Below are 27,917 nucleotides of genomic sequence, written 5' to 3' on the forward strand. Positions count from 1 at the left end.
TGTGACACCACACACCATGTTATCTACAATATAAATTAATTGAACAACTACACTTAGCATAAATGTAGATATTTTTTTACCAATGTGATTCTTTATTTCAAAATAAATATTTATAAAAGCTAGGCTTTTAGTATACACTCCTACAATTGCTTCTCTTGAAAAGTATAGAGAATCTGGATTTGGATAAGCTATTAATACATCAAAAGAACTTGCTTCAACAATGGAGATTGATCTTATTTTTCCTAAAAAAAGACAAATATATAGAAAAAGACATTTTGATGAGGTTACATATGAGTCTTCGAAACTACCTCAAGAATCTACAGAGGAAGCTTTTAGAGTTTATTATTTCTTATTCATAGTAGATCAAACAACTGGGTCATTGAAGAAAAGATTTGAGTAATATGAGGAATATGAAAATCTTTTTGGATTTCTTTTCACAGTTGAAAAGTTGAGTTCATTGATTGATGAGGACTTGAAAGCTCATTGTAAGAATCTTGAAAGGAAACTACAAAGAAAAAAATGGTACAAGACAAGATGTTTCAGATTTGGATGGAGATGACTTATATCAAGAACTGAAAATCATATAACATATTCTGCCAAAGGAAACAAAAACGATAAGTGAAATATTAATTTTTTTGCAAAGAATGAATTGTTTCTCGAATTTATTTATTGCAGGATATTATTAACTATTCCGGTGACTGTCGCATCTGCAGAAAGAAGTTTTTCTAAATTGAAGTTGTTAAAATCTTGTTTGAGATCAACCATGACCCAAACAAGATTGAATGCATTAGCTATGATTTCGACTGAAAGTGAGTTTTTAGAAAAACTTAATTATGAAAAATTGATCGATGACTTTGCAAATAAAATTGCAAGAAGATCAATTTTTTATAATTAATTGTAATAATTCTTTTTCAATTTCTAATATTGAGTATTACCAACATTGAATATAATATTTTTATTATTATGAATTTTTGTTTATGTGTTATGTTGATGAATTATTATATAGTATCGATTTTATTATTTTTTATCTGAATTTAAAAGGCTCATTTTTTATTTATTTATTTTTTACACTGGATCCTTCAAAATCTAGGATCGATCCTGAATATTATTCATCATAAATAGTCCAATATCATTATATTGATCTTATGGTAAAATATAAACAGAAAAAAATACAGGACATTGATCTCTCAATGTGTCTGATGGCATCCTATAGAGTGATTTTTTTTTTCAATATTGTGACACTTTAATTTTAGAATTTTTTTACATATCATATTTTTATATTTTTTTTTCACTTTAGTTTTAGCCAGGTCCTGTGGCCATCATTACCGAGCCGCCAAGACCGTCGTGCGAGTTGGTCAAGTGGCTAGGTGGTTCGGCAGGGCGATGTCCGACATGGATCACACGATAATTTTTTATATATTTTTAAAATAAGAAAATTTATAAGAGAAGTGTCTTTTAATAAATATAAAATTATATGCACTTTTTAATAAGAATAATTTTTTTTTGAATATTGCCAATGAATTAGAACAAGTTTTATATAATACCATCCCTTTTTTTTTTTTTTTTTTTTTTTTGCAATCTAGACTTACAATAAGTCTTATTGATTTGTTTTGATCCTTTTATCTATCCACGTACTTTGTCTTTATTTCTCATTCTTAAAATATTTTTTTATAATTCAAATATTTAAACTTCACCTAATTAATTTTGAAAGTAGAGTATCTTCTTCTTTAATTCATCTACAGATTAAATACCTATTTAAAAGTCACACTTAAAATATTTATTTAAGATTTAAATTTTGATCAATTATTTATTCCCTTAGTATTTTAACATTGTACTAGACCTATGGAGTCTCTTTTTTTCAATTACAGACTATCCTAATAGAATGGTGTGGTTCAATGTTTATTTACTAATTATTGTATGTCGATAAGATTCATCTAAATGATAATTATTCAATAATTCAAAACCAGAATGACAAAATTTTGAGGGTTCTTAACGTAAAGTTCAATAGCAAATAGTAAACTTGAAATTTTACAATTAATTTAGTAGTGGATCAAGTAAGATTAGTGGTTGAAAAAATATTAAAAATTTTAATATACCTACTTACCATATAATATATATCTCGAATGTATCAATATTAATGGTATACGAAAAGATATCAATATTAGATTTAATATTTTTCAGTATTTAATATATAATGAAATTCATAATAAATTCTCTTATAAATTAACCCATCTAACCTAACAAACAATAATAGTGACTTCTTTTCATTTTTATTTTACTTCACTTCACATCTTTATCCTAATCCAAACTTTTGTTATTATATGGATACGTCAAAATTTTAATGTACCAAAAATTTTATTATGAATGATATAAAATTTAATCATATTAAAAATTCTCTGCAAAATTTTAATATACTAAAATTTTAATTATATATATATATATCAAAATTTTCTGTAATACCCGTCCTAGGACAACGACTGAGGTGTGATATGGATGATGATAAATTAATTGTCAGTAGGCAATTGGATTGTAGTTGGAGGGAAAATAAAAGTCAAAACATTCGACTGAACTAAAGTCAATTCAGGGAGTAAAAATAATATTTTTGAAAATGAGAGTAGATAAATCTGCTTGTTAAAAATTGGAGATCAATTCTGTCAAGAACATTGGAAGACAACAGCCTAATAGAAAACAATAATCTCGTAATTAAACTACAAATGAGAGAATTTCATTCCAGTTATTGGAGGTTAGATGATTACCACTAGAAGCATAATTACTGTATCAGGCATGTAAGCAATCAAATAAGCAATCAACAAAAAATAGAATACGGAGCCGATAAACTAATGAAACTTTGCAATTGCTTGATAGTGTACTTTGCTGAGAAATGGAATTTAGGAAGCAAGAAGAGAACAACCAATTATCCAAGCAAAGCTCCAAAAGTATCTACTTGTCTATTTGTATTCTCTTGTCCCTTATAGGAAGAGGAATAGGCAGCTGAGCTTCATGTGGATGATCTGGCCCTTTGTACACTTTCAGGTGAGTAAAAAGCCTTCTTCCAAGCTGCAATAGGCAAATAATCCAGTGATTAAATCATAATAAGATATTGCCCCTACAATTTTGGAAAAGGAAAGCCATAAGTTACACATAACAGACAAAATTCAGTAGATTTGTCGAAAAATTCTAATCGCGAAGCAGTTAAATTGTGAACAAACAAACGCCTCATTCAGAAGGATGATAAGCAGATCAAACAGTAGCAGATCAAAGCCAAATAAAAAGAACAAATTTTGTGATCAATATTGCTTATGACAAGAAACTCTGCTCTCAGGCCACTAGGAAAAATATTGAGAGATTATATTAGGTCATTGAGAATGTGTAATAGTGGAGATGTAACTTGCTAGTGAAAACATTTACATAATGGCCTAAACATTCAAAGAAAAAGGAATTAAGATGCTAACCATAATATATATTCTGTTTATTTTAAAACTCTTCTATCTACAAATTTTCTTTAGAACAACGGATCTGAAATACATTCCACATGTTTCTTTAACAAAATAAGTATATCCATAGGTTAGCTTCCTCATATGTGTTCACATTTTGAATATCTTAACATTCTATGATATGTGATACTGTGATTGTCAAAAATGGAGATAGTGGCTCACCCTTCCTTTAGGAAGCATGCCACGAACAGCATGCTCGATAATTCTTTCTGGAATCCTCTCCTGAAGCTGTGCAAAAGTTTCCACCTTCATACCACCTGGCCTCCCTGAATGTCTCCTGTAGAGCTTTTGGCTTCTCTTTTTACCAGAAACTGCAACCTTTTCAGCATTCACCTATTTTGAGGTATCATGCAAACTATTGAGGATTGAGAAAAAAGCAAACAAACCAAGATAACCAAATGAGAAATATTATCTGATAACATCATCTATTCACCAATGTCCCAAACATATGAGACTACACTTGTCAAGCATTTAAATGGTGCAAAAGGTTAGGCCACCATTAGATATATAAATAAATAAGAAGTTCTCAATATAACAAACATATAAGATTAAGTGATCATCAGACACTTATTGAGCATTTAAATGTGCAAAAGGTTAGACACCATTAGATATATAAATAGATCAAAAGTATCTAATATATCAAACCAAGAACTCAACAATTTATTAAAAATTGTACAAAACTATCCTCATATCCATTGAAGAATCAAACGTGGTTGCAAAATCATCCTGCCAAGATTCCTTGTGGCAATTAACAGTGGTTGATTAAAAAGCTAGAAATGAGCATCCTTAACAAATTAAACAGAATAATTGGAATGTCTAGGTTACAAAGTTTTCTTCTGGATTCAGTTACCATCATGTAGTGCAAACTTATGAAATTAAACCTTGAAAAATGCTAAAAACTGAAACAGTTGCTTTCATATACATACCACAATAACATAAGCCCCCATGTCAACACTAGGAGTATAAGTTACAAGGTTCTTTCCTCTGATATGTATTGCAATGGTTGATGCTAGTCTGCCTAAGATTTTATCAGCTGCATCAACTATATACCATGTTTTTTCTGAATTAATATGATCTGCAGCCTTGGGATACCAAGTTTTGTTCCAAATATCCTGCGAAATATAGTAGGGATCTTGTAATACATTTTTGAGAAGTAACTGAGTGACATAATCCATAATATGAAAAAAAAAAAGAGGTGGAAATGTAATTTCCATCCACTATCAAAGCATAACAAAGGAATTACATGACAAATGAAGCCAAAATCTGAACTCATGGAAACAATCTGAGGTTGATCCATGTTTTTTTATTATAATTTTTTTTTAACAATTTGCCAATATGAACGCCAATGTTTTACTCATTAAAGAACATTTTCAAATAGTTTTTTTTAAAATCCAAATAAAAGAAAACTACCTAGGAAGAAACCAAATTTCAAGAATTTTTCAAAAAAAGTATTATTAATATGTATGGCAAACAATAAGTGCCAGAAAGGTCTGTGTATGATTGGATTTACTTTAGCATTATTTTAGTGTGAATTTGTGTGATAAAGCAGAATTGTTCAATTTATGTTTAGTTTAGCCACTTTCAGTTCACTGATTTGATAATAGATTAATTGATTTCACAACACGATTTCATCATTGTTTGACTTCTTCCATTTTCTTTTTGGTGAAGAGGGAAACACAGAGATGCCCCATGTTCTCTTCATCAGTTGACAACTTTCTTATCGTACTACCATGATAAATCTATGTTCATGTATCTAGCCTTTTCTCAACTGTTCCTTTCTTTTTTCACCCACTACAATTGCCTAGAACCACTTAGCAATTAGCACTATCAGATAACCAAAATGGAACTTACTCATAACCTGATCTATAACAATGTAAAATCATGAGTGCTTACATACATGTGTATCCTTACTAAGATGTCCACTAATGAAATCATCCCTAAAGATAATTATCACCTACATTAAGTCCATACGAACAGAAAATTGTTCCCACAACAGATCAAAAGTTTTCCAAATCTTGTAAACCTCTACCCAATAACAATCACCCAACATTTTTTAACCAACCTAATTACATTCGACTTAACTAGTGAACCATCATATTTTATTGTTTGTTCCGATTCTTGTATACCTCTCATATCTGGTGCTCAATGTTTTTACAGTCAAAGTTTCCGCTTTGTGCACGAGAGTGATTTACTTCCATAGAAATAAGATAGAAATTGGAGAATTAAAACCCTCAAGAAATGTTTTTTTCTTTCAACTATGGCATACTGAAAGAACCAAGAACCAGTCGGAAACACAGTCAGGTATTAAACATTTGGTACAAAATGGGAAGTAAGAGAGAGTACAGGCCCGTTAATCTCGGACTCCTCGAACATCCACCGCTGCTCTCTCGGGATGACCACCGTATTCTGCTGCTGCTGCTCCTGCTGCTGGCAATGTATGCGGAGGAGGCGTTTCGAAGCGATGGGGACGCCGCCGAGAGACGGCTTGGTGACTGCGACGCCTACGAATCTAGAGAAACCGAGGGACGTTGTTCCGGGAACGGCAGCGGGTGACGAGTAGCAGAGGATCGCCGTCGCCATTCCTCCAAGAAATGCGAGGTTTTCTGTTCCCCAAGAGAAAGGAAAGTGGGGATAAGATAAGCGCGATCCTAATCGTGTCCAAACTCGTGGCCGTAATTCCATTATTTTTTAAAACAAATCTTCAAATTTCTTTTCCACTTTTTTTTAGGTTAATTGTTAAAAAAAAATATTTAAATATAATTTCTTAAAATATGGAGGATGACTAAAATTCTTATGGTTTCTCAAACGTTAATTGAATCATTAACATATTTTTCATCTATATTTTCGTTTTATAATTATCAACTATATAAAAAAAATCTACTATATCAACACCACATAATATAATAAAATCGAGTGCAATTTCAATTTTTCACAAATGGATTAGTCTTTAGCTTCGGGCTTCAAGACAAAGTACCAAAGAATCAAATTTACAAAATTATAGTTCACTCTGTGGTTGATGATATGTCACAGAACAATCCCTCGAAAATTCACGGGGCAAATAAACTTTCAAAATTGGAGCTTTTGCTGATACCTCAACTGTGTTCCCGTATCGAAGAGGACAAGTTACATGACAACCATCAACATATATGACACCTTCTTGAGTATACCAATCGATAAGCATTAGTTGTTCAGGCTTCACAAATCCCCGCAACAGAGGAACTTCCGCAACTCTGGGTGAGATGGGCTCTCTCGCCATGTATTGAAGATCTTGGCTCGAAATCGGCATGGGGATACCTCCAGCAGAAAGGATGGCAGCTGTTGATCCTGCGGCGGTTGAGATCCTGAGGCCACTTGATCGGGAACTGACTAAGCTTGAGCTTGTCCTGTCCTCTTTAATTCTGAAGGAAGACCCAAATATCTTTATTTCCGGAAGACATCAAGCAAAGGCTCAGACTTCAGGGAAGATTTGTACCTGAATGAGAACCGAGAAACTGTTGCTGGGCAAGGGTGCGCAACAAGAATGTCATTTAGAGCATAAGTTGGAAACAGATTGCCATTTACATGAATGGATATCCTTGAGAGCTCTGAAGGCTGTTTGCGACCCTCGAGTACATCATCTAATACCTTCGTAAAAATAGAATAGAGGTAATGAGTATGAAGATGAGAAACAGAAGGAACACTCAACTAAGCAATTGCAGATCATAATACTACAAATGAGAATTTGCAAATCAATAAACAAACTTGACTAATAATCTTCTATAAAAGTAGTTCTGGATGTTGCCTGCTCAAAGTTTTTTGCTGTTGCAGCACAAAGATAGCCTGTACTTCTTGTCGCGTCAAATGAATCGCTTAACTCATTAACCTGAGAATGAAAAATAAGATTTGCTACAGTTGTTCACATTGACAAGAATGACCAAATCTGCAAATCTCGACTGCCCAAAACAATTAAAAGGACCAAAAACAAGTGACCTCTTCGACTTGAGTGGGATCTGAATTGACGCCTAGTACTGGAATGGAGTCATCCAAAAAGTGACTAGCTCGTAAAAGAGTGCCATCTCCGCCGATTGTGATCACAAGATCTACATGACGAATTGGACGACACAAATTATCTCGTGTGACTGGTTCCCACTCAATGTATTTGCTTTGTAGTACATCCTGACAGAATCTGATTGTATCCTGATGTACCTTATATCTGCTATTTAAATAACTTATAATCTGCAAGACATCCAAAATGAATAATGTGATAGACCGTTCAAGTATGTGCAAAGCAACATTTGTAATGACATGAAATACTATTTTCACACGTATACGGTCCACGAGACTACAAGAGAAGGCGATGCTCTAATTTACTTTCATGATGACAAAAGCATATATCAAAAAGGGATTAAATCAATTTGTGCACCAGACTATCAAATTATTAAAGTAGCTTGGCTAATAAAGTCTAATATGATTTTTTTTTTCAAGCTTTGATCTATTTTAACCACCAAATAAGATTCCTAACACAATAACACTGATAGCAGCTACACATGTACTTGACAAAGACAATTCAGCAAAGAGGAACAAATATTTATTATTTGGAATCTCCAAGTGAGAAGATTATTTATGTAGTTTTAGCATGATACAGGTGCTACAGCATTTGACCATTAGAAGACTGCAAAAGTTAGAGGAAGCATAAAGCAGAAATGATAATGTCAGACTTGAAAGCAAAGTGCCTTGAGTGGTAACCAGATTGATGCATGCATGTTAGTAATATATGCTTATCTAACAGAGTTGATGCCAATATGTTTAAACTACAGGAAACTCTTGCAATTAAATACACAAGCTCCAAATGAAACCCATTAAGTATGAGATTAAAAAACAATAATAAGTAAGATAATAGGTGGGTTATATGTAAAATAAAACAAAACCAAAAAAAATCCAGTGAATTAGTGGGTATAAATCGAATAGGCTAGCTTTGATATTTGTAAAAAGTAAGTTCACAAAGTCAAATGAGGCTTCCAGATTATCTGTTGAACTACCTACTTCATAATTTGTTGCGACAAAGGACATCCTTGAATTCTACAACAACAACAACCAAGCCTTTTCCCACTAGGTGGGGTCGGCTGTATGAATCTTTTTACGCCATTGAGCTCTATCTCCTATTATATCATCATCTATATTTAAATAAATTTTATCTTGTTTTATTGTTGCTAACCAAGTCTTTTTTGGTCTTCCTCTTCCTCGTTTGATATGCATGTTTATCATAGTTTCACATCGCCTAACTGGAACATTTATTGGTCGTCTAAGTACATGTCCGTACCATCTTAAACGTGTCTCTCGGAGTTTGTCCTCAATAGATGCAACTCCGACTTTCTCTCTAATGCTCTCATTCCTTATTTTGTCCATCTTCGTATGTCCACACATCCACCTTAACATCCTCATCTCTGCAACTCTCATCTTATGCTCATGTGCTCGAGTCATAGTCACATCCTTGAATTCTAGCATAAAATAAAATCCTAAGAATTTTCATGTACAGATGAACCACATGGCAATGTTAGACAGTAATCATCTGAAGATCCTAAACATCATGTCCTTGAGTTCACTGAGGTACAACGCACACATCCTGGGCATTAAAAAAGTTATCCACCATTTGATATCTTATAGCCGACCCCACCTAGTAGGATAAGGCTTGGTTGTTGTTAATGATATCTTATAGTAGTACCAACAATAATTAATTGGTGTCATCAAAATAAGCTTCTTAGTGTCTAGCTCAATGGGATCTATCAATCATTAGATTCTACTTATGAGTTAGCACATTAGTTTAGCAATATGCAAGAGCTCTTTATATTTGCTTGCCAAGAGACAGGATGAATAAGAGAAACATAATATACAAATGACACAAAGATTCTTGTGAAACTTAGAAAATTACCCCAGGGTATATTTAATCCCTGACCCATGGTGTACTTAGAAGTTACAAAATGAAGGTGAAATACTAATAGTGATATGAATCTATGAAATAGAAATTTAAAGTCTCTTTTAGATTTCATCCCACTAATAGCAGTCAAAATTAGGGTAAGAATGAAAGAAAGCTTGTCTTCATCTTCAATGATAGAGGAATATGTCTCACAAAAATAACACATCTGGGGTTTGGGTGAGTTCGGTATTTCATTCCTTGTAATGAAACAAGCAATAAATTTTGACACATGACCAAGAAACAATGCCACATAGATGTACCATCTCAAATTCTACTGAAGATATAACAAAAACACCAACGCTGAATATTAAGTACCCATGCTACACTAGCTTGACTTACTGTAACAGGGAAAAATTCAACATTTGATGACTTCTTTAAGAACCTAAAATGAATATTATAGCATTTCTCCATCTTTCTGCAGGAATTCCGTTCTAAAAGACTAAAATGCTTTGACTTTGATCTCCATACAAATAACTTTTCATCCTCAGAAACCACCAACTAACTCAAACTCCCAGCAATAGATAAAGTGAAAAAAGGCAAAAAAAAAAAAAAAAAATGTAGGAACGTCAGTTTATCGCCATACAAGATTACACCAAGAGTTTAGCATGATATGCTGGATAAAAAAACACAAAAGAACCAATGAGCAACTTTCATAATATTATCTCAACAAAGCGTCACCTAACTGTAATACAAGGAAGGCACCTTTTCAACCTCAAATACACTACAACCGTCAACTATATCACCAACCCGCATCACACAAACTTGCGTCAAGAACACACATATATCATTTATCTAGCATCATACGATCGGTCCAAATTAAGGGCAAACCTAATGTGAAACTATCTCCACGCAGTCTGTAGCTATGTAGAGGTACACGATTCACAATCATACTAAGCAGTCAAATAAGTTAGCCAACAAGAGTGAGAGATGCACCTTAGGGTTGAGGGAAGAAGGAAACGAGGATGAGGAGGAAGAGGAGGGAAGTATGTTGGGCCTTGGCGGATAGACGTCGAGAGGCTTCAGCAGGAGAAGTACACGGCGCCTCGCCATTGTTGGGCCCGAGCGACCGACGGCGTTGAGGGAGGCGGCGAGGTACCAGGAAATAGAAGGGTTCGGCTTCGGTTCACGGATCCATTGCTGCAGCAGCCAGCGATCGGATCGGCTCTGAACCCGGTCGAAGTTTTTTTTTTAAAAAAAATTTTAACCCGGCCAAGATGGCCAGATAAACTAATTTCACACTTCTTGCAGCAGCTGGAGTCCTCGCGTAGTCAAACACATCTAACCCTGCCCATTGAGTTGAAACCTTGTCTAGTTGTCTTTGACTTTAACCTGTTTGACCAGCCTTATGCTATATATTTGATCTCGTTAGATAGTTAAACTAGTATGGCTTTCTTTGATTTTGGGATTTTGAGAAGCATGCAATCTTGATATTGAAAACTAAGATTACATCACGTTGACCCACGATATATGAGCAAGGAGATGAAGACACAACAAGCACACGTACACTTTTTGCATCAACTACCGGGAAATTAACTGACTTAACCGACGCCTTTTCCTTGACTAGCAGATGATCACAACAACAACAGCTAGCTATTGTCAATGGCAAACGGCCGTGACGTTAGGGCTTCACGGCTAGCCGTCCTCCTCCGACGACTCCGCCGCTTCCGGGAAAAGGCGCGTTCCCGATGATGGGGACGGTCCCGAAGCCAGGTGCGCTGAAGCCCAACTGAGGACCCATGGGGTTGCCGTAGAATCCTCCGTAGCCAAAGAAATTCTGAGGCTTGTAGTTCTCAGGCTTGTTCTTGATGTTCCTTCCTTCAAGGCAGGGAACAGAGGTGGCAAAAATGAGAGCCAGCAGCAAGAGAGGCTTAACACTGAACTCCATGATCAGGGATCGATATTGATAATGTTTGCATGGCCAGTGGGTGGAGGGGAGTGAGGCAATTTATAGGAGATCAAGGAGAGGAGGAGGAGTGGCCATTGGGATGGTTTCATTTAAGCGCAGTAAATAAGAGCAGTAAAATTGCAGATGAAGCTTTAATGTGGTCTTTATTACCAGAGCTGTTGGCAGGTGATTCCACTTTTTTACTTCTCCTTTTTCTGCAGTTTGACACTGAATGCTGCATTCATGGCTCTGCAAGTTTGCAAGGCTTGCCAGGATTGCTGGAGGGACGCAGGACGATTCAAAGAGACTATACATGAATTAAATCTTGTACTTGGGAGAACAGTAGAGAAATAAAGGTAGTGTTATTTTTGAGAAAATTGGGAGGTGAAAATTTAATTTAATTAGTTCCTGTTCTGTGTAAAAAGGTAAAGAAAAATATTAAACTAGTTATTTAATTTTTAATGCTGATAATTAGTTTTATTTTTTTAACTAAAAGATTAGTAGTCATTTAATTTTTAAAATTTATAATTATATATTTTAATGCGACTTATGCATAGCGCTGGTGAGCAACGAGTTATTAATGAATACCATAAACTCTACTAATGAGACAGATGAAGCAAGTGCTACATAAAGCAGGGGAATGAAGATCATATCCACCGAGGGCGATTAGTGGTTAAGACATAGGATATTATTATATAAGATTTTAAAATTAAAACTTGGTATATCCGAGTATATATATATTTTTTTATGTCTTGGCCACTTATATTAATGGTTAATAGTCATCCATAATTTACCTCCTCCTATTGACATAGGGACAAGTTAGCGGAGGCGCTAGGGAGGACGAATCTCCTTTTGTCACATGGGAATCAAGATCATGAGTCCCCTCGGGACGATCTAAAGCTAGTGCATCAGGTGTTACCATCATAAGATCTAGGGTTCAAATCTTAGTATAGCCGAGGTAAATGTCTTCCTCATGCTCAGTCACTATTCTAAAGGGTAGAAGTCATCCGTGATTTATCTCCTTTGTATTGGCCCTAAGACGGATTGGCGGGGACGCTAGGACGAGCGTAGTCACTTTTTGCCACCATAGGAATCAAGATCATGTCCCCCATATCTTGGTCATCTATACTAATAGCTAATAGTCATCTATAATTTATCTCTCCTCCGTGATGGGTTGACAGAGGCGCTGGATGAGCGAATCGCCTTTTGCCACATGGGAATAAAGATAATGTCCTCTTGGGACGATGCGATGGTTGAGGCATAGGGTATTGCCACATGAGGTCTCAGGGTCAAAATTCGGCGTGTCCGAACATACTTTCTCCCATACCTTAGCCACCTACACTAATGGCTAGTAGCCACTCGTGATTCACCTCCTCCGTGTTGACTTAGAGATTGGTTGGCGGGGATGCGAGAGCAAACAAATCGCCTTTGACCACATGGGAATTGATACAGTGATGAAAAGGGCCCCCCAAAAGATGGGTCAAACTAGGAAAGAACAGTTGACGTAGAGGTCAAAGTAAAAACAGTCGAAGCACAGGTCCCCAGTTGGGCGTAGTGGGCCAAACGTGCTACACGGCCGGACGAACATGGCTGTTCAGACGACCGGTCGTGGGGAGCCTGTGATGGTGGTAAGAGACAAGGCATAAATCCCCCGGACCCTTATCCTGGACAGATGCCATGGGCGATCGGATGAAAGACAATCCTCCGACAATAGAAAGGCCGAGTAAAGGAAGATAGCTCTGTTCAGTATGACCGAGCAAGGACGTCCATGCCGAGCAGCCTCTAGTCGACGTCCGATCGACTTACAATGGGACCCACCTACGTATCTCATCATACCCTTTTGGAGGCTTGTGTCACTGACAACGAAGCATGTCCAACAGTTAGACTGACTTTAGAAACTTCCAACCTATCACATCAAGGATTTGTGTACTCGCTTAAGGAAAGATGTCAGAGACATTTTTTAACTTGCCTTTTCTTATGATGCTTTAGAGAATGTTTATATATTTTGAAATACGTGCATAAACACTACAGTAACACTATAAAAGGGGGTTCCCATCTACATGTTGAGATATACGCAACTTTGTTATTTACACGATCTAACTACAGTTTCACTACTGTCCTCCACTAAAAATCGAAGACCAATTTAAACATTGGAGGATCAACGCCAAAAACTCCTTCCTGATCCGGTACTAACGTCTTTTGTTTTATAGGACCGTGTGGATTCTTCATACAGTCAACCTTGAAGCCACGTCCCTAGCCCACTATCTTCTCCGCTTTCGGACAGGAACAGGAATCAAGCTAACTATATCTAAAAACTGAAAGAACGAATCAATTGCTACATCACATTGGAATAATACAACTCATTTATTGATTTACATTCCGGATTCATCAGTTAACACTATATCTTAACTCTTTTGTTCAACATTTGATCTATAAACTATTGGCATTTGCTTGTAAAAAAACACATAAATGAATCATATCTGGCTGTTGATTCATGATTTAAGTATTAATTGAATACAGTGCACTCTTTCCTGATCTGGCCCTGTATACCAGTTTTCACACCAACCCTACCAAGCTTTATCATCGATCCAGCAAAGGCACTGAAGAAGCTGGTTTGATTGGCTGCAAATTTCTGGACGACAGGCCTTGATAGGCGATTTATAAACAACACTTCATCTGAGGAAAACAGCCCTTCACCATTCAGTAAGTTCTTGTAGTAGACATTGTCAAAGATTGTTGGGGTGTAGGGATCCATGTTGACTGCAATGGTTGGATCCACATTTGGTGGGCATGCTTGCTTTAGCAGGCGTGCATATGCAAGATTGAATGATGGATCCATTGAAGATGATGAACTAAATGAATAAAGACGTTTCCTGAAACGGCTACAGTGGGAGAAGCCAACTGTGTGAGCCCCTGAAAGGGTGATCATGTCATAGGTTGTGAGGTTGTTAATCCTGAAGAGGCTGGAGAGAAGGTTGAGGTTAAATTCAGGACCAGGCAGACGGCCAGCAACTCGTGTAGCCTGAGAAATAAACCCATCGCGCCTGCCAAGCTCCACGATGAAGTTTGGGCCACCAGACTAGAAACAAAAGTCTATTCCATTACAACGATTCATAAATGGTAATTGCAAGCCTGCAAGGAGTAAGAAGTAGAATGAGCTTACAAGTACTATTACATCCCTTGCAGCAATTGCTAGGATATCTGCACAGGATACAACACCCGGGCACTGTGCTTCCACGGCCTGCTTGGCCTTGATGACAGTGTCAAAACCATCACCAGCAAGCGAGAGATTGTCAGGGGCATCCTTTTCGGCATCTGCTCTTGGTGAAGCTATCATAACCGATGCATCACAACCCTGAATATTCAACAGATTCGATTAGTCTCCTTGGATAATTTTACCATATTGCACACTTTATTACTTTTTAAAATCAAATCACAGCCCATTATTGATTTTACCAACTGATTTGAATTTTAACTCAAAGTTGACTTCATTATGTCCCTTTGCACCTAGAATGTTTTGTTTTTTGACTATTACATCCTAGTAAATGATTTCAAAATTATCTCACATGAGTTGAACACGGGCAGCATGGTCGCAAGTTAGATTTCCAAATCAATTTCACTCCAAATCAACTTGTTTGAGGTCGTTTGCACCCACAAGCTGAATTGGAGGTCAGACTTGTCACATGCTTTTCATACAAAATCAACTTGTTTGAGTTCTTTTGTATCTAAATGCTCACTTTTGGATCTCACTCACCCTAATGGCAAATAAATATAAAAGTTAGTCATTTAAACTAATTTTATAGGTCTGTAATCTAGGCAAGGGTAAAATCGGAAGAAAAATATTAAGGGGAGGTGACTTAGGTAACAATGCACTACTATCTTTGGTCCCCTTGACAGTTTTTTATATTTTTATTTAAACAGTTCGGGCAAATTTGAGCAATTAGATACCAGGTGATCTAAACTGTCCTCATGACTTGGATAGGAGTCGGGGCTTACATGGTTGCCAAAGAGAGGTTGCCTTAAATACAACTTTGTGAACTCTTGCAGCATATTTACTTACTCTGAAAACGAAATTATTGATTGGGACTTGTAATATGATGTGAATAAAGAAATATTTGTGTGGGCAAAGACTAAATTGTACTTGAATTCAACGTTTAGCTAATTTCATTAAGAACATTATTTTCAATCTTTCACAAAGTCAACATAGTCATTCAGCTAGTCTGTCAACAAGATTTTCCAAAAATTATTTGCTGGATGGCTATTTAAAGAATAAGACTACAAGTTATAACTGCACTTGTGCTATCTGATAAAGATCAGCAAGCCTTTAACTTGAGCCAAATCTTGATATTGGAGAAAGGCCGATAAATGAATCGGATCCTAACCAAAAGTAAGCCATCAATCACGATGAAAAATCAAGAACTATGCCTTTTCCTAATGTTCAAAGATTGAAAATAAAATCAATAAACCTCAATTCTGATCCAACTGCTAAACCAGTGTTGCATAAATTCCAATTTAGTTTTCTTCCAAACATAGGCAATTCAGCATGAAAGGGAGGATTTTTCTTTACACAAACACAGACAAAGTCACGAGTAGATATTAAATAAGGCAACTCAGACATTGAGGCCATTCTATCTTCTACCCTGTACTTTTACCAATCGCTTCAGGAGTAATTTTTTTCACCGCCTACTTTCTCTATGTATTCTTGTCTCAAAATCATCAACTTGTTAAAAATCTGGAAGGGTAAAGAGTTTGTGACCTAATTTATGATAAAAATCCGATCCGGAACCTACCGAGCCACAACTTCATGAATTGCAACTTACAATTGGGATCTACATTTTAAACAAAGAATAAAGAAGAAAGGGAAAGGGTACAGAAGACAAGAAACTCGTCGAACACAGAACGCTTGGTTGACGAAAGGAGTACTTTGGGACTCACCTCCACAAAGCAATCGTGGAAGAAGAGCCGGAGTGTTGCAGGCACCGTGACGAATGTCTCGCGCACCTTCTTGGCGACTGCCTTCCTCACTATCGACTCCACATTGGGGCAGCTAGACTTGTAGAAGTCTGGCCTGAGGTGAGCCGCTTCGCTCCTCGCCACTGCGACGAACAGGATCAGAAACCCTAGAACCGGCCTCCTCCAGAGCGCCGTGGCCATGAATTCCAGCTTGCCACCCGGCCTTTCCAGCTGGCTTGCGAGTATCAATGAGCCGCAGCAGCGGGGCTTTGAAAGGGATGGCGGGGTTGCGGTGTCTGGGGTCAAAAAAGAAGCAGCAGCTGCAGTAATGGAAGTTAAAGTGGGAGTGGTCCCGTCGAGGGTAATTCAAGGATGTTTACCTTGAGGGACGGACAGATATTTGGTTGAATTGTACGGGTGTAATCGTATCGAGTCGAGTGGAATTTTTGAATGTTTGAACTTAACTTGATTATAATTGAGTCGAGCTCGAGTTTTATTTAACAAATATATTCTTGGTTCACGAGCTTATTCGAATCTAAATGAGCTTAATAAATATAAATCATAAATTTAAATATTTATTAAAAATTAAATTATATATTTAAAAAAATTATAATATTATTATTAAAATTTATAATTTTATTTTAATAAATAAATTTAATATATTTATCTATATTTTTTATAAATAAAATATAAAATCTATAAATTTAATATCAAAACTATTATTTTTTTATTTAAAAATTATTTAATGAGTTTAACGAACGTGTTCACGAGCTAACGAGTAGAAAATTACGAAGCTTGAGCTTGGTTTATTTATATTAACGAGCCTCATTAAACGAGCTCAAACGAGCTTTTATCGAATCGAGTTTCGAATAATTCACGAGTGACTTGATTCATTTACACCCTTAGCGAACTGTATAACTTGAGCCGATCACCTGGGCCGACAATAGATTAAAAAGCGTAGTTAATGACTAAACTACCCCTACGATTTTCTTGCTCCGCAAAATCATTGAATTGGTTGCTTGACGCACGAAACGAGGACCCAAAGGCAAACCGACACTCATGGTCAAGGACACCAACGAACAAATGTCCTTCTGAAGCTTGTGGTATTTGAGGTGGCCGCGTCAGAGTTCACAAACGGGAGAAATCAGTGGTGGGGAGTAATGTCCCCACCCTAATTAAACGGTTAGAAGCCACTAATATTTAAAAATAATATTAAAAATTTTATTATCAAGAAATTAAAATTAAACTTAGTCAACAAAATACTATAATAAATATTTTTTTTTAATTTATAAGCACATTAATTCCTAAATAAAATCTAAAATACCTATGAAATTAATTTTAGTCTTATTTTTATTCTCTGTATAGATTAGTTTTTACTATCAAATAAAAAATGACCCTTGAAACAACTCTATATAATGAACTTATGTAATAGTAACATCGATATCTATTTACTAAGTTAAATGTTAGTAGATATAATAGATAAATTGACTTATAAAATAACAAAGTTAAAAAATTTATTTTTCTTTACACATCAGTTGACGTATTCAGGAACATCTTTTTTCATATGACCATTTTTATTACAGAAGAAATAAGTGAACTACTTATTTTGTTTCTTATGCTCTTTATGGCCAAAACCCTCCATAATTTACAATTTGCTTTTCCTTTTTCCTTTATTGTTGATCTTCTTTCTCTTCTTGTTCGAACCTTGAGAATCATGATAAGTAAGTGCTTTCAGGTATTACACCTCAGTCTCTCATTCTGTTACACGCATTGAAGTATAAACTCATTTTATGTTCACTTTTTTCTTTTTAATATTATAAGATATCTTAAAAGTAGTGAACTGTACAAACAAAAACATCAAAATGAAATACACTAACATAAACTCAGATATTTGGATTTTTAATGTTTTCAGACTTGTGGCGATATTAGACATCTCCATGATGTACTCTCTGAAATTTCCTTTGCTATTATATTGCATAGTTAACAACTTCAAAAGAAGTATGGTAGTCTCGACTTTTTTCGTTTCTCCTGAAACGGTCTACTAATTGCCTAAGGAAATTCCTAGCAACTTCTCCCTAAGTTATTAAGCCTTTAGTTTGTGCTAAAAATAGAAAATCTCATGATACTTAGACTAGTGCGATTTGATCGCTTCTACTTTTCAAATTCCACCATATATTCTATAGTGCTAGCACTAGTAGGGGTGATCGCGGATCGGGTTGGTTCGGTTATCAGGATAAAAAATTATCCGACCCTACTAGATCATATAATACAATATCAGGACCTACATCCGACGGTTATTATGTATCAGATATCTGACGGATTGTCAGTTATTTGGATATCCGACCCTATATCTAATAAAATATAAAATATAAATATAAAACAAAAAAAATATTTTAAAATGATAATAGACATTATTCATTACATGTTGTAGCAACTAATCTCCAGTAGCTGCTACAACGTGTAGCAGCTTATCGGTAATAACTACTATAACGTGTAGCAACTTATCGATAATAGTTGCTATAAGTAGGGGTGATCGCGGATCGGGTTGGTTTGGTTATTAGGATAAAAAACTATCCAGCCCTACTAAATCGGATAATGCAATATCAGGACCCTACATCCGGCCCTATATCCGGCGATTTTTTTTTCGATTCGGTTCGGGTCGATATAAGCGGGTTGGTCGGTTTGGCTGGTTGACTGCTTACCCTAACCACTAGTCAGGGGTGCAAGGCGATCATGTCTCAATACATAGTTTAAGTTCATGTAACCGAAGACTATGATAATATACTCTTTTCATTCAGTAAAATTTAAATGTCTATGAATGTGCTCTTTATGAGATATCAAATGCAATATTGCAGTTTACTCATTAGACTAAAATATAATTTAGTAGTGATACTATATAATATAACTCAATTTTTAATTGACCATATAATGAGTCTTCTTTTAGGTCATCCATTATGCACATATTTAATATGAGTAATATAATGATTTATAGCTCATAACAACCTTAATATACCACATAATATGTTTTGATTTAGGGCGACATATTTTGTGCATGATCATAATAAAAATATTTTGTTCCTTAGTTATAAACTATTCATAAACATATATCTAACATAAAAGTAACTTTCTTTTTGATCAATTACTTTTAGCATAGATATATATCTACCAACATAAAACATACTAAATCTACCTAACGTGTCTTCCTTTGGGTCAACACAATAGTTAAATTTAGTAACACGTGTGTAAATAGATCTAAGAAAATTCTAGAAACTTTAATCGAACAGATAAACATTTGATCAACCTTAATAGCTCGAGTTTGGACTTATCAGTCGATTGATACTATATGATCAAATTAATTGCCTCAATCGATCTAAGAGCCTACTGTACTCGACTACATGACAATCAATCGATTGATGGTGTGTGTCAATCGATTGGTGATAACCAATCAATTCAGCTAATCGATCATAGAACCTTCTGTCAGACATCACACGCTTCAATCAATTGTTGATCCTTGGCAATTGATTAGTGTTCATCAATCGATCTGGCAGTCGATCCAAGAGCTATCTATGCTCGATTTCATGTCCATCAATCGATTGGTGAAAAACACCAATTGTTTGATACCTTCAATCGATTCGACTGATCGATTAAATCATTTCTATTGTGATTTAAGATTGTCAATCGATTATCAAGCTTCAATTGATTGACCTGATCGATTCCAATCACTTTTGTGTCCGACCTCAAAGTTATTAATCGATTGGTGACAATCTCCAATCAATTAGAGATAACAGTCTGACTTGTAATCGATTGAAAATTGATCTCGTATTCAATCGTGTCGTATCAATCAATTACTCATGACTTAATGCAATTGATTGGTGTAAACTGATCGAACGGATCAATGGATTCCCATCTATTATATTCGTGAACTTTGGCTTGATAATCGATTGCCTAATCAAGACAATCAATTACACCATCACGATTTTGTCCTAAATGGATCAAATCGTGACAATTCTTCTTGAAGATGGCGACTGCTCATCGTTGTTCTTCATGAAAATCACAAAAAACCTAGAAGATCAAGTCTTTTCTAGGTTTTCTCTGCAAAAGTTTTTCAACGATCAAACATGATTTATAGGGGAAAACTTTATCTAGTATAAAGAGCAACAAATCGACAAAAAACCTTAAACCATATTGCCATAGCAAACAATAAAATAGAACATATAGCTCTGGTACCAATTGATAGAAGTTGTTATTCCCTAAGTCACATAAATTCTAGACACTAAATAAGAACTCGAATAGAAAATACAATCCTAAGTACAAAGATCTAGTAACATCGCATGATGGCATAATAAAATCAATGAAGAAATTGCAATAACGATGATAAAACTTGAATGCAGCAAAAGAGACATTATTGTAAAGTGTCGTCCTCAAACTAAAAATCCCTAAGGAAGAAGAAGAGGCAAAAGATCTTCCGAAGGAATTAGGATGACGATGCCAAAACTCTTTCCCAACGGAAAATGAAAGAGATGTCAAGATGCCTTAATCTAATGGGGACCTCTCCCTTATATAATTCATCCAATCCATATTACTCCATGGATAATAGCATATCAGGTTTAGGGTTCTATACATATAATCCACATCCAATAACCCGAAATCTTTAAATCGGAATTAGATTATTTTAACAAATCCGGTTCGATTCGTATTCATATATATACAAATTATAATTAAGCTCACCTACAGAGAAATAATTAAAGTTTCAAAAGTTTTAGAGTTTTAAAAGTCTCGTTTGGTACTCTGTGAGAATAAGTCTTTAAAGGTGGTCTTCAAGGTGGCAATTGTCCTGTTAAGGATGTTAGGAGAGTTTTGATATAAGTTTAGTTAACCTGGGCTGTTTTAAATTTTGTTATTTGATTTATCACCTAGTTTGGTTAAGTCCTTGTAAAGGTAGGATTGTTGTTTTCCTTAATTTTTGTAATTTACTTCTAATTTTATTTAGGGTGAAGGCCGAAGAGATGCAATTTTCATTGTAGTTTTTCAACTTTCAAGTAATAAAATTCCTCTTTGTTTAATCTGTGTACGAAGATCCTTCGGTAAAGTAGAGAAAAATCCCCAATGACAACTTGAATTTTACATGCAATCCCCACTCATAAAAAACTTTGTTTCCACTCCCATGCAAAGTTTTATTTACTTTAACTCCCTCATGCAAATATTGTGACCTAATTGCCCCTCAGATTTTTAGGTACAAAAGGTCCAAAAATGAGTATATTTTCTATCCAATTGAGTATCATTTAAATAAAATCTAGTATATTCGAGTATATTTTCTATTAAAATTGTCCTTTATATTTTTTAGGTATAAAAGTCTAAAAATGAGTATAATTTCTATTAAATTCAGCATTTTAAACTAGAATCAAGTATATTTTCTATTTAATTGAGTATGATTTTTTTCCTATTTAATATAATTTCTCTTAAATTCAGTATCATTTGAAAAAAATCTAGTATATTTTTTATCCAATTGAGTATCATTTAAAGAAAATCTAGTATATTTTTCATCCAATTGAGTACTATTTAAAGAAAATCTAGTATATTTTCCATCCAATTGAGGTGAAAAAAGAATCGTACTCAATTTGATAGAAAATATACTAGATTCTAGTTTTAATGTACTGAATTTAAGAGGATTTATATTCATTTTTAGATTTTTTATACTTAAAATATCAGGGGCAATTAGGTAAGTATATTAGACTAGGGAGTGAAAACAAAAAATTTTGCCAATAGGGAGTGCATACAAAGTTGTGTTTGCTAATGGGGACTGCATGTAAATTTTCACTTGAATTTAGGTAAAGTAGAGAAAAATCCCCAATGACAACTTGAATTTTGCATGCAATCCCCACTCATACAAAACTTTGTTTCCACTCCCTGCATGCAAAGTTTTATTTACTTTAACTCCCTCATGTAAATATTGTGACCTAATTGCCCCTCAGATAGTTATCCTCGTGAGTCGTGATCCATTATTCTCGATATCAACTCTATGTGTGAGTTGATTCAGTTCGGTGCTACAACTATACTACTTTATATCATGATATAGTGACATGTATATATGTTCACATGGAGTTAAGATTCTTTGTTCCTAAAATGACATGTTTTCATATTTCCTCATCGATGGGACGGATTTAATAATATCTTAAGAATATAGTACACATCACGAGAATATCATAACTGTCCGATCGATAAAGAAACATGAGAACATATCATTTTAAGGACAGAGGATTTCAATTCATTATCATGGGGTCAAAGAACATCCTCTCATGTTTCTATCCCAAATTCAAAATTCAAGATAGAAAAATTATTTTATTAAATTTAAATATTTATTTTTCAATATATAATATATTATTTTTTTTATAATTTATTCTATCTTTATTTTATATTATTTATTCTTAAATATCTATTTTTATTATTCAATCTTTTCTTTTTTTTCTCTCTCTCTCAAATGCTATTTTAATATTTAGAAAATAAATTTTATTATATTAATTCTGTTAGTATTTGTTTTATATTTTTCTGTCCCTGTTTATGCTAGCTATGTGGTGAGGTGAGATCATATGAAGACGGACCAGTTCCGCAGCGGAACAAACTTCATTTTAGTTGCACCACAAAGCGACCGCACTCCCGTTTGTATGCGTTTCGCATTACTCGCCTCCGCTGTTTCTAAGTCCTTCGTCCCGACCAAAACCCTCCGCCGCCTCCACCTCTCCTCCGCATCCTCCTCTCCCATGGCTGCCTCCGAGGAATCGCTCCGATTAGCGCTTGCTGAGAAGCAGGCCACTGTCGATGCCCAGGCCGAGGCCGTACGCGCCCTCAAGGCCCGCCCCGGCGCCGTCAAGCCCGAAATCGACGCCGCTGTCGAATGCCTCAAGGCCCTCAAGGTGGAGGCCGGAGCCGCCGCCAGACAGCTCCAAGCCGCTGTCAGTAGAAATGGCAACGCGTCCGCCGCCTGCAGCAGGGAGGCGTTCCGCCAGGCTGTTGTCAACACGCTCGAAAGACGGCTCTTTTACATCCCCTCCTTCAAGATCTATCGCGGCGTCGCTGGCCTTTATGACTACGGCCCTCCTGGCTGCGCCGTTAAGTCTAACGTGCTCACCTTCTGGCGCCAGGTAAATAATCGTTCGTTTACGTAATTATATTCGCTATCTGTCTATATTTAGGTATATGTACGTTGATCGATTATATACCATGTAGAATTATGGTCGTCTGACTGAAATTTAAAAGGAAAATTAGTAGGACAGCTGTTTTATTTGATCTATGTGTAACAACTAACAATAAAGTCACGTTCAATCATTTTTTGTATGTCATGATAGAATTCATATATCTATAACTATTTTTTTTTTTTTGTGTGCAAGATTTACTATGGGCTTACACTTGTAATAGATTACTGTTTTTTTGGTTACCTTTCTTCTCTGCTGTGCACACTTGTTTGTGCATCTATTGTTTTTATGACTATCAGTTGGAGGATTATAAGCATCTTTTTTCACTATCGGAGTTCAAGGTTTGCTGTGCTCTGAATTTACCTCGTTTGTTTTTTCTTTTTCTATTCATTGTAGCATTTTGTCCTTGAGGAGAATATGTTGGAGGTTGACTGCCCCTGTGTCACGCCTGAAGTTGTTCTTAAGGCATCTGGACATGTTGATAAGTTCACTGATCTAATGGTAAAGGATGAGAAAACAGGCACATGTTATCGAGCTGACCACTTACTCAAGGACTACTGCAAACAGAAGCTCGAGAAGGATCTCGCATTATCAGCTGAGCAGGCTGCAGAGCTTAAGCATGTTCTAGCAATGTTAGACGATTTCTCTGCAGAGGAATTAGGTGCGAAGCTTAAAGATTATGGGATCACAGCACCAGACACCAAAAACACACTTTCTGATCCTTACCCCTTTAATCTCATGTTTCAGACTTCCATTGGCCCATCTGGTATTTTGCCCGGGTCAGATGAATTTAAAATAATTACAGATTGACATTTGATTAAAAATTAATTAATAATTTTCAATATCGCGTTAATGTGTACTGTGTTTATAGATATATGAGGCCAGAAACTGCTCAAGGGATCTTTGTGAACTTCAAGGATTTGTACTATTATAATGGTAACAAACTTCCATTTGCAGCAGCTCAGATTGGTCAAGCATTTAGAAATGAGGTTGGTTATTATTGCATTATTTTCTCCTTCCATCTGGATATAGGAACTTTAGTACAGGAGATTAACTTAATTGCTGATCATTGTCATGTTGAAAGTGAATTGCATACTGTTTTTTGATATAATTATTAGTCCCATTATAGAAGAAATAATTTCAAACCGGTGACTTCAGCATTGGGACACTGACTCCCTGATCAGCTAATCACTTTTTGGAATGCAAAGCTAACCCCCAATGACAATATCATCACTGAGAAATGCGTAGTCTTAAAAATGTCGATTGGGATGAATCATTTTAAGTTTATAGTAGCCACATTTTTTTTTGCACTATATTTGCTATTCTTAGCAAATGGGAGGTTGTGAACATTTTGTTAAGGAATCTCTGAACTTTTTGAAATTGAACTTTCCATATCAACATTTTCAATTTTCAGTTATGAGGACATGCCTCTTCAGAATGTTAATCTGTAAAACACTGTCTCAAATTTTTTTTAATAAATGAATTAGAAGAATAATATCCAGTCCTTTCACAAATAATTAAACCAAGATGAAAGAATTTAAAAAAAATGTAAAGGAAAAGTTATTTTGTCATACTTTTGTTGAGGAAAAAAAAACAATTAAATGAAACCAGATGAATTAAGTCTTACATGAAAATGAACAGACATTCTTTAAATTCACTTTTGAAATGTAGGTTGTTTTAATGGGATACATCACATCACATTTTGTTGATGTATCACTTAATTCCTAATAAGTTAGCCTCTACTTCTCATTGATTGTCTTCCTTCATTTTCATCCTTATAAATACAAAAGAGTGTAAAATGTGTTTTTGGTCATGGCGTAAGGTATTCAATGGTTGTCGTCTTGAACCAATTTCAACATTGCAGATTTCACCTCGGCAAGGTCTTCTCAGAGTCCGTGAATTTACATTAGCAGAGATTGAGCATTTTGTGGATCCAGAAGACAAGTCACATTCAAAATTCATTGATGTTGCCAACTTGGAGTTTTTGATGTTCCCTAGAAGGGAGCAAATGGCAGGGGAGTCAGCAATACCCATTATACTTGGCGAGGCAGTTTCCAAGGTTGGTTCTTTGCCTATGTTCTTTCCACTCTTCTCCTTCTCTATATTTTTACTGCCATGGCTGTTGAGTCTCTTTGGAAATTGTTTATACTTGTTAGGGAATTGTCAACAATGAAACACTTGGCTACTTTATTGGGAGGGTGTACCTCTTTCTAACACGCCTTGGAATCGATAAAGAACGATTACGTTTCAGGCAGCATTTGCCAAATGAGATGGCTCACTATGCAGCTGACTGTTGGGATGCAGAGATCGAATGTTCTTATGGCTGGATTGAATGTGTTGGAATTGCTGATAGATCTGCATATGATTTACGGGCTCATTCGGTGAGATGGAAACTTTTATCACCCCATTTGCATTTAGTACTCAGAAACTGTACTTTTATTTTAAAACCTTCACATTCTCTAAAAGCATTTCAGAAGCAGGACACTAGAAAGTAACTAAAGATACAAAACTTGTCCAGGCAAACATGAAAAGAAACATCTTTCCTGCATTTAATTACATTTAGAAAGTATTTTTTTTTCTTACATGCGACTCCATATCATGCCGAACTAAGTTAATTATCTAAATCTCCCTTCAGCTTTTGCCCTTTTGCCAAGCATCTGTTTAAACTGTTCCAAGTCATATTTCTATTGTCTCTTGTTATTGTACTATAGTCCGGCAAATATGCTCATTCTCGATATACTTTGTTATATCTAGAAATTATGTGGACTGTTATTGAAATTGAATAATTCCATTTGATTAACAGGAAAAAAGTGGTGTCCCTTTGGTTGCTCATGAAAAATTCTCAGAACCTAGAGAAATAGAGGCAAGTTCCTATGCCTGACTATGCTTTGTAGTTTATTTCTCCGTTATGATCTATTCCTTGCCTGCAAATGTTGTGCTACTATTCATTCTTTCTCTATTTATTTATGGCTCTTTTTTTCTCTTTTTCTGATAGTGTCTGTTCTTGTTCACTTTTAATTTAGAAACTTGTTATTGTGCCATCAAAAAAAGAACTTGGTCTCTCATTTAAAGGCAACCAAAAGATGGTGGTCGAAGCACTGGAGGTAAACTTGAATTTCCCATTGAAAATTTGTCCTTGTATGGTCATTGAATTTGTTATTTATTTATGCGGCACTACGACAGGCTATGAATGAAAAGGAAGCACTGGAAATGAAAGCTTCTTTGGAATCTAAAGGCGAGGTAGAGTTCTATGTTTGTACTCTGGGGAAAGCTGTTGTCATAACAAAGAAAATGGTCGCAATTAGCATTGAAAAGAAGAAGGAACATCAAAGGGTTTTCACACCCTCTGTTATTGAGCCATCTTTTGGTATTGGCCGGATAATATATTGTCTTTTTGAGCATTCTTTCTACACACGGCCAAGCAAATCAGTGGAGGAACAACTAAATGTCTTCCGTTTTCCTCCTCTAGTGGCACCCATCAAATGCACTGTTTTCCCACTAATTAAAACTGCAAAATTTGATGATGTCGCTAAAATCATAGCAAAATCTTTGACAGCAGCTGGGGTTTCTCATATTATTGACATCACAGGTATGTTTCTTAAAGAATGATAATCTTTGTCTTCTGTTGCACCACACTAATGCAGTATCCTTTTCTTTACAATTGGTACATGTTCTCGATGGATGATTCATACTGTGCACTTTTATATGATTTGTTAACTTTCATTGCTCAGCAGAATGAATTGAGCATTTGTTCACCGGGTTTTTTTACAGGCACATCTATCGGAAAGCGGTATGCCAGGACCGATGAAATTGGCGTACCTTTTGCAGTAACTGTTGATTCAACTGATAGTGTGACGATCCGGGAAAGGGATAGCAAGGAGCAGATCCGTGTTAGCATCGACGAGGTGGCATCGGTGGTGAAGGAAGTGGCAGATGGGCAAAGCACCTGGTCTGATATTACGGGGAGGTATCCAGCCCATGTCGCCGCGCAATCCAATGAGGAATGAACCATACTGAATTCAACACATGACATCTTAGTTTTTATTCCCACAAGGGTTTTAAGCTTTCATTTTACAGTTCAGTATTTCAATAATTGCATCAAAGAATCGACTAAATTGTGGATTATTTAATCATTTAGCCCTCCTTATGTCATTTAAAAATTCTAACTATGTAGCATTTTGAACATGTCGTTCCTTAACAGATAGACTGCATTACAGTTGAGTGTTTCAGGCTGTTTCAGCACGGAGATGAGATCCTCTGTCCCCAAAATGCTGTGTCCCCATGTTCCAGCGCCGATCGGACGGACTAAATCACATCTCAAGAATGCAGTGTACATCATGAAAATATCATAGCCGTCCGATCGACGCTGAGACATGGGGACACAGCATTTTGGGGACAGAGGATCTCATCTGGCACGGAGATGAGGCATCTCATTCTGCACA

General features: G+C 35.6%; 5 protein-coding genes across 6 annotated transcripts; 1 reads left to right on the plus strand and 4 right to left on the minus strand.

The window, feature by feature from the left end:
- Window positions 1–2,833: 2,833 nt before the first annotated feature.
- On the minus strand, window positions 2,834–6,122 carry LOC122016804 (50S ribosomal protein L13, chloroplastic-like). Its single transcript, XM_042574204.1, has 4 exons — window positions 5,838–6,122; window positions 4,421–4,606; window positions 3,657–3,827; window positions 2,834–3,057 (listed from the first exon to the last, which is right to left on the minus strand). The coding sequence occupies exons 1-4, from the start codon at window positions 6,072–6,074 to the stop codon at window positions 2,941–2,943; spliced, it is 711 nt and encodes a 236-aa protein (XP_042430138.1). The 5' UTR covers window positions 6,075–6,122; the 3' UTR covers window positions 2,834–2,940.
- Window positions 6,123–6,408: 286 nt separating this feature from the next.
- Window positions 6,409–10,627, minus strand: LOC122013461 (probable NADH kinase). Of its 2 annotated transcripts, none has more exons than XR_006120582.1 (5): window positions 10,381–10,593; window positions 7,464–7,709; window positions 7,236–7,356; window positions 6,967–7,118; window positions 6,409–6,892 (listed from the first exon to the last, which is right to left on the minus strand). XR_006120582.1 is itself a non-coding variant. In XM_042569745.1 (5 exons), exons 1-5 carry the CDS (start codon window positions 10,495–10,497, stop codon window positions 6,490–6,492), a joined length of 999 nt encoding a protein of 332 aa, XP_042425679.1. In that variant the 5' UTR covers window positions 10,498–10,627; the 3' UTR covers window positions 6,409–6,489. The 2 variants fall into 2 exon arrangements, 1 of the variants encoding a protein (XP_042425679.1); XM_042569745.1 differs by having other exon boundaries at window positions 7,276–7,356; window positions 10,381–10,627.
- A 225-nt stretch (window positions 10,628–10,852) lies between these two features.
- Window positions 10,853–11,364, minus strand: LOC122017611. The gene has a single exon (XM_042575264.1). It carries the CDS (start codon window positions 11,330–11,332, stop codon window positions 11,066–11,068), a length of 267 nt encoding a protein of 88 aa, XP_042431198.1. The 5' UTR covers window positions 11,333–11,364; the 3' UTR covers window positions 10,853–11,065.
- A 2,382-nt stretch (window positions 11,365–13,746) lies between these two features.
- On the minus strand, window positions 13,747–16,555 carry LOC122017948 (peroxidase 51-like). Its single transcript, XM_042575673.1, has 3 exons — window positions 16,268–16,555; window positions 14,496–14,687; window positions 13,747–14,411 (listed from the first exon to the last, which is right to left on the minus strand). Exons 1-3 carry the CDS (start codon window positions 16,484–16,486, stop codon window positions 13,839–13,841), a joined length of 984 nt encoding a protein of 327 aa, XP_042431607.1. The 5' UTR covers window positions 16,487–16,555; the 3' UTR covers window positions 13,747–13,838.
- A 6,343-nt stretch (window positions 16,556–22,898) lies between these two features.
- LOC122015708 (glycine--tRNA ligase, mitochondrial 1-like) lies at window positions 22,899–27,701 on the plus strand. The gene is made up of 9 exons (XM_042572728.1): window positions 22,899–23,424; window positions 23,872–24,254; window positions 24,347–24,464; window positions 25,340–25,534; window positions 25,632–25,856; window positions 26,279–26,338; window positions 26,499–26,579; window positions 26,659–27,064; window positions 27,247–27,701. The coding sequence occupies exons 1-9, from the start codon at window positions 22,948–22,950 to the stop codon at window positions 27,480–27,482; spliced, it is 2,181 nt and encodes a 726-aa protein (XP_042428662.1). The 5' UTR covers window positions 22,899–22,947; the 3' UTR covers window positions 27,483–27,701.
- Window positions 27,702–27,917: the final 216 nt, after the last annotated feature.

Source organism: Zingiber officinale, chromosome 8B, assembly GCF_018446385.1.
Source record: "Zingiber officinale cultivar Zhangliang chromosome 8B, Zo_v1.1, whole genome shotgun sequence".
Lineage (NCBI taxonomy): Eukaryota > Viridiplantae > Streptophyta > Magnoliopsida > Zingiberales > Zingiberaceae > Zingiber > Zingiber officinale.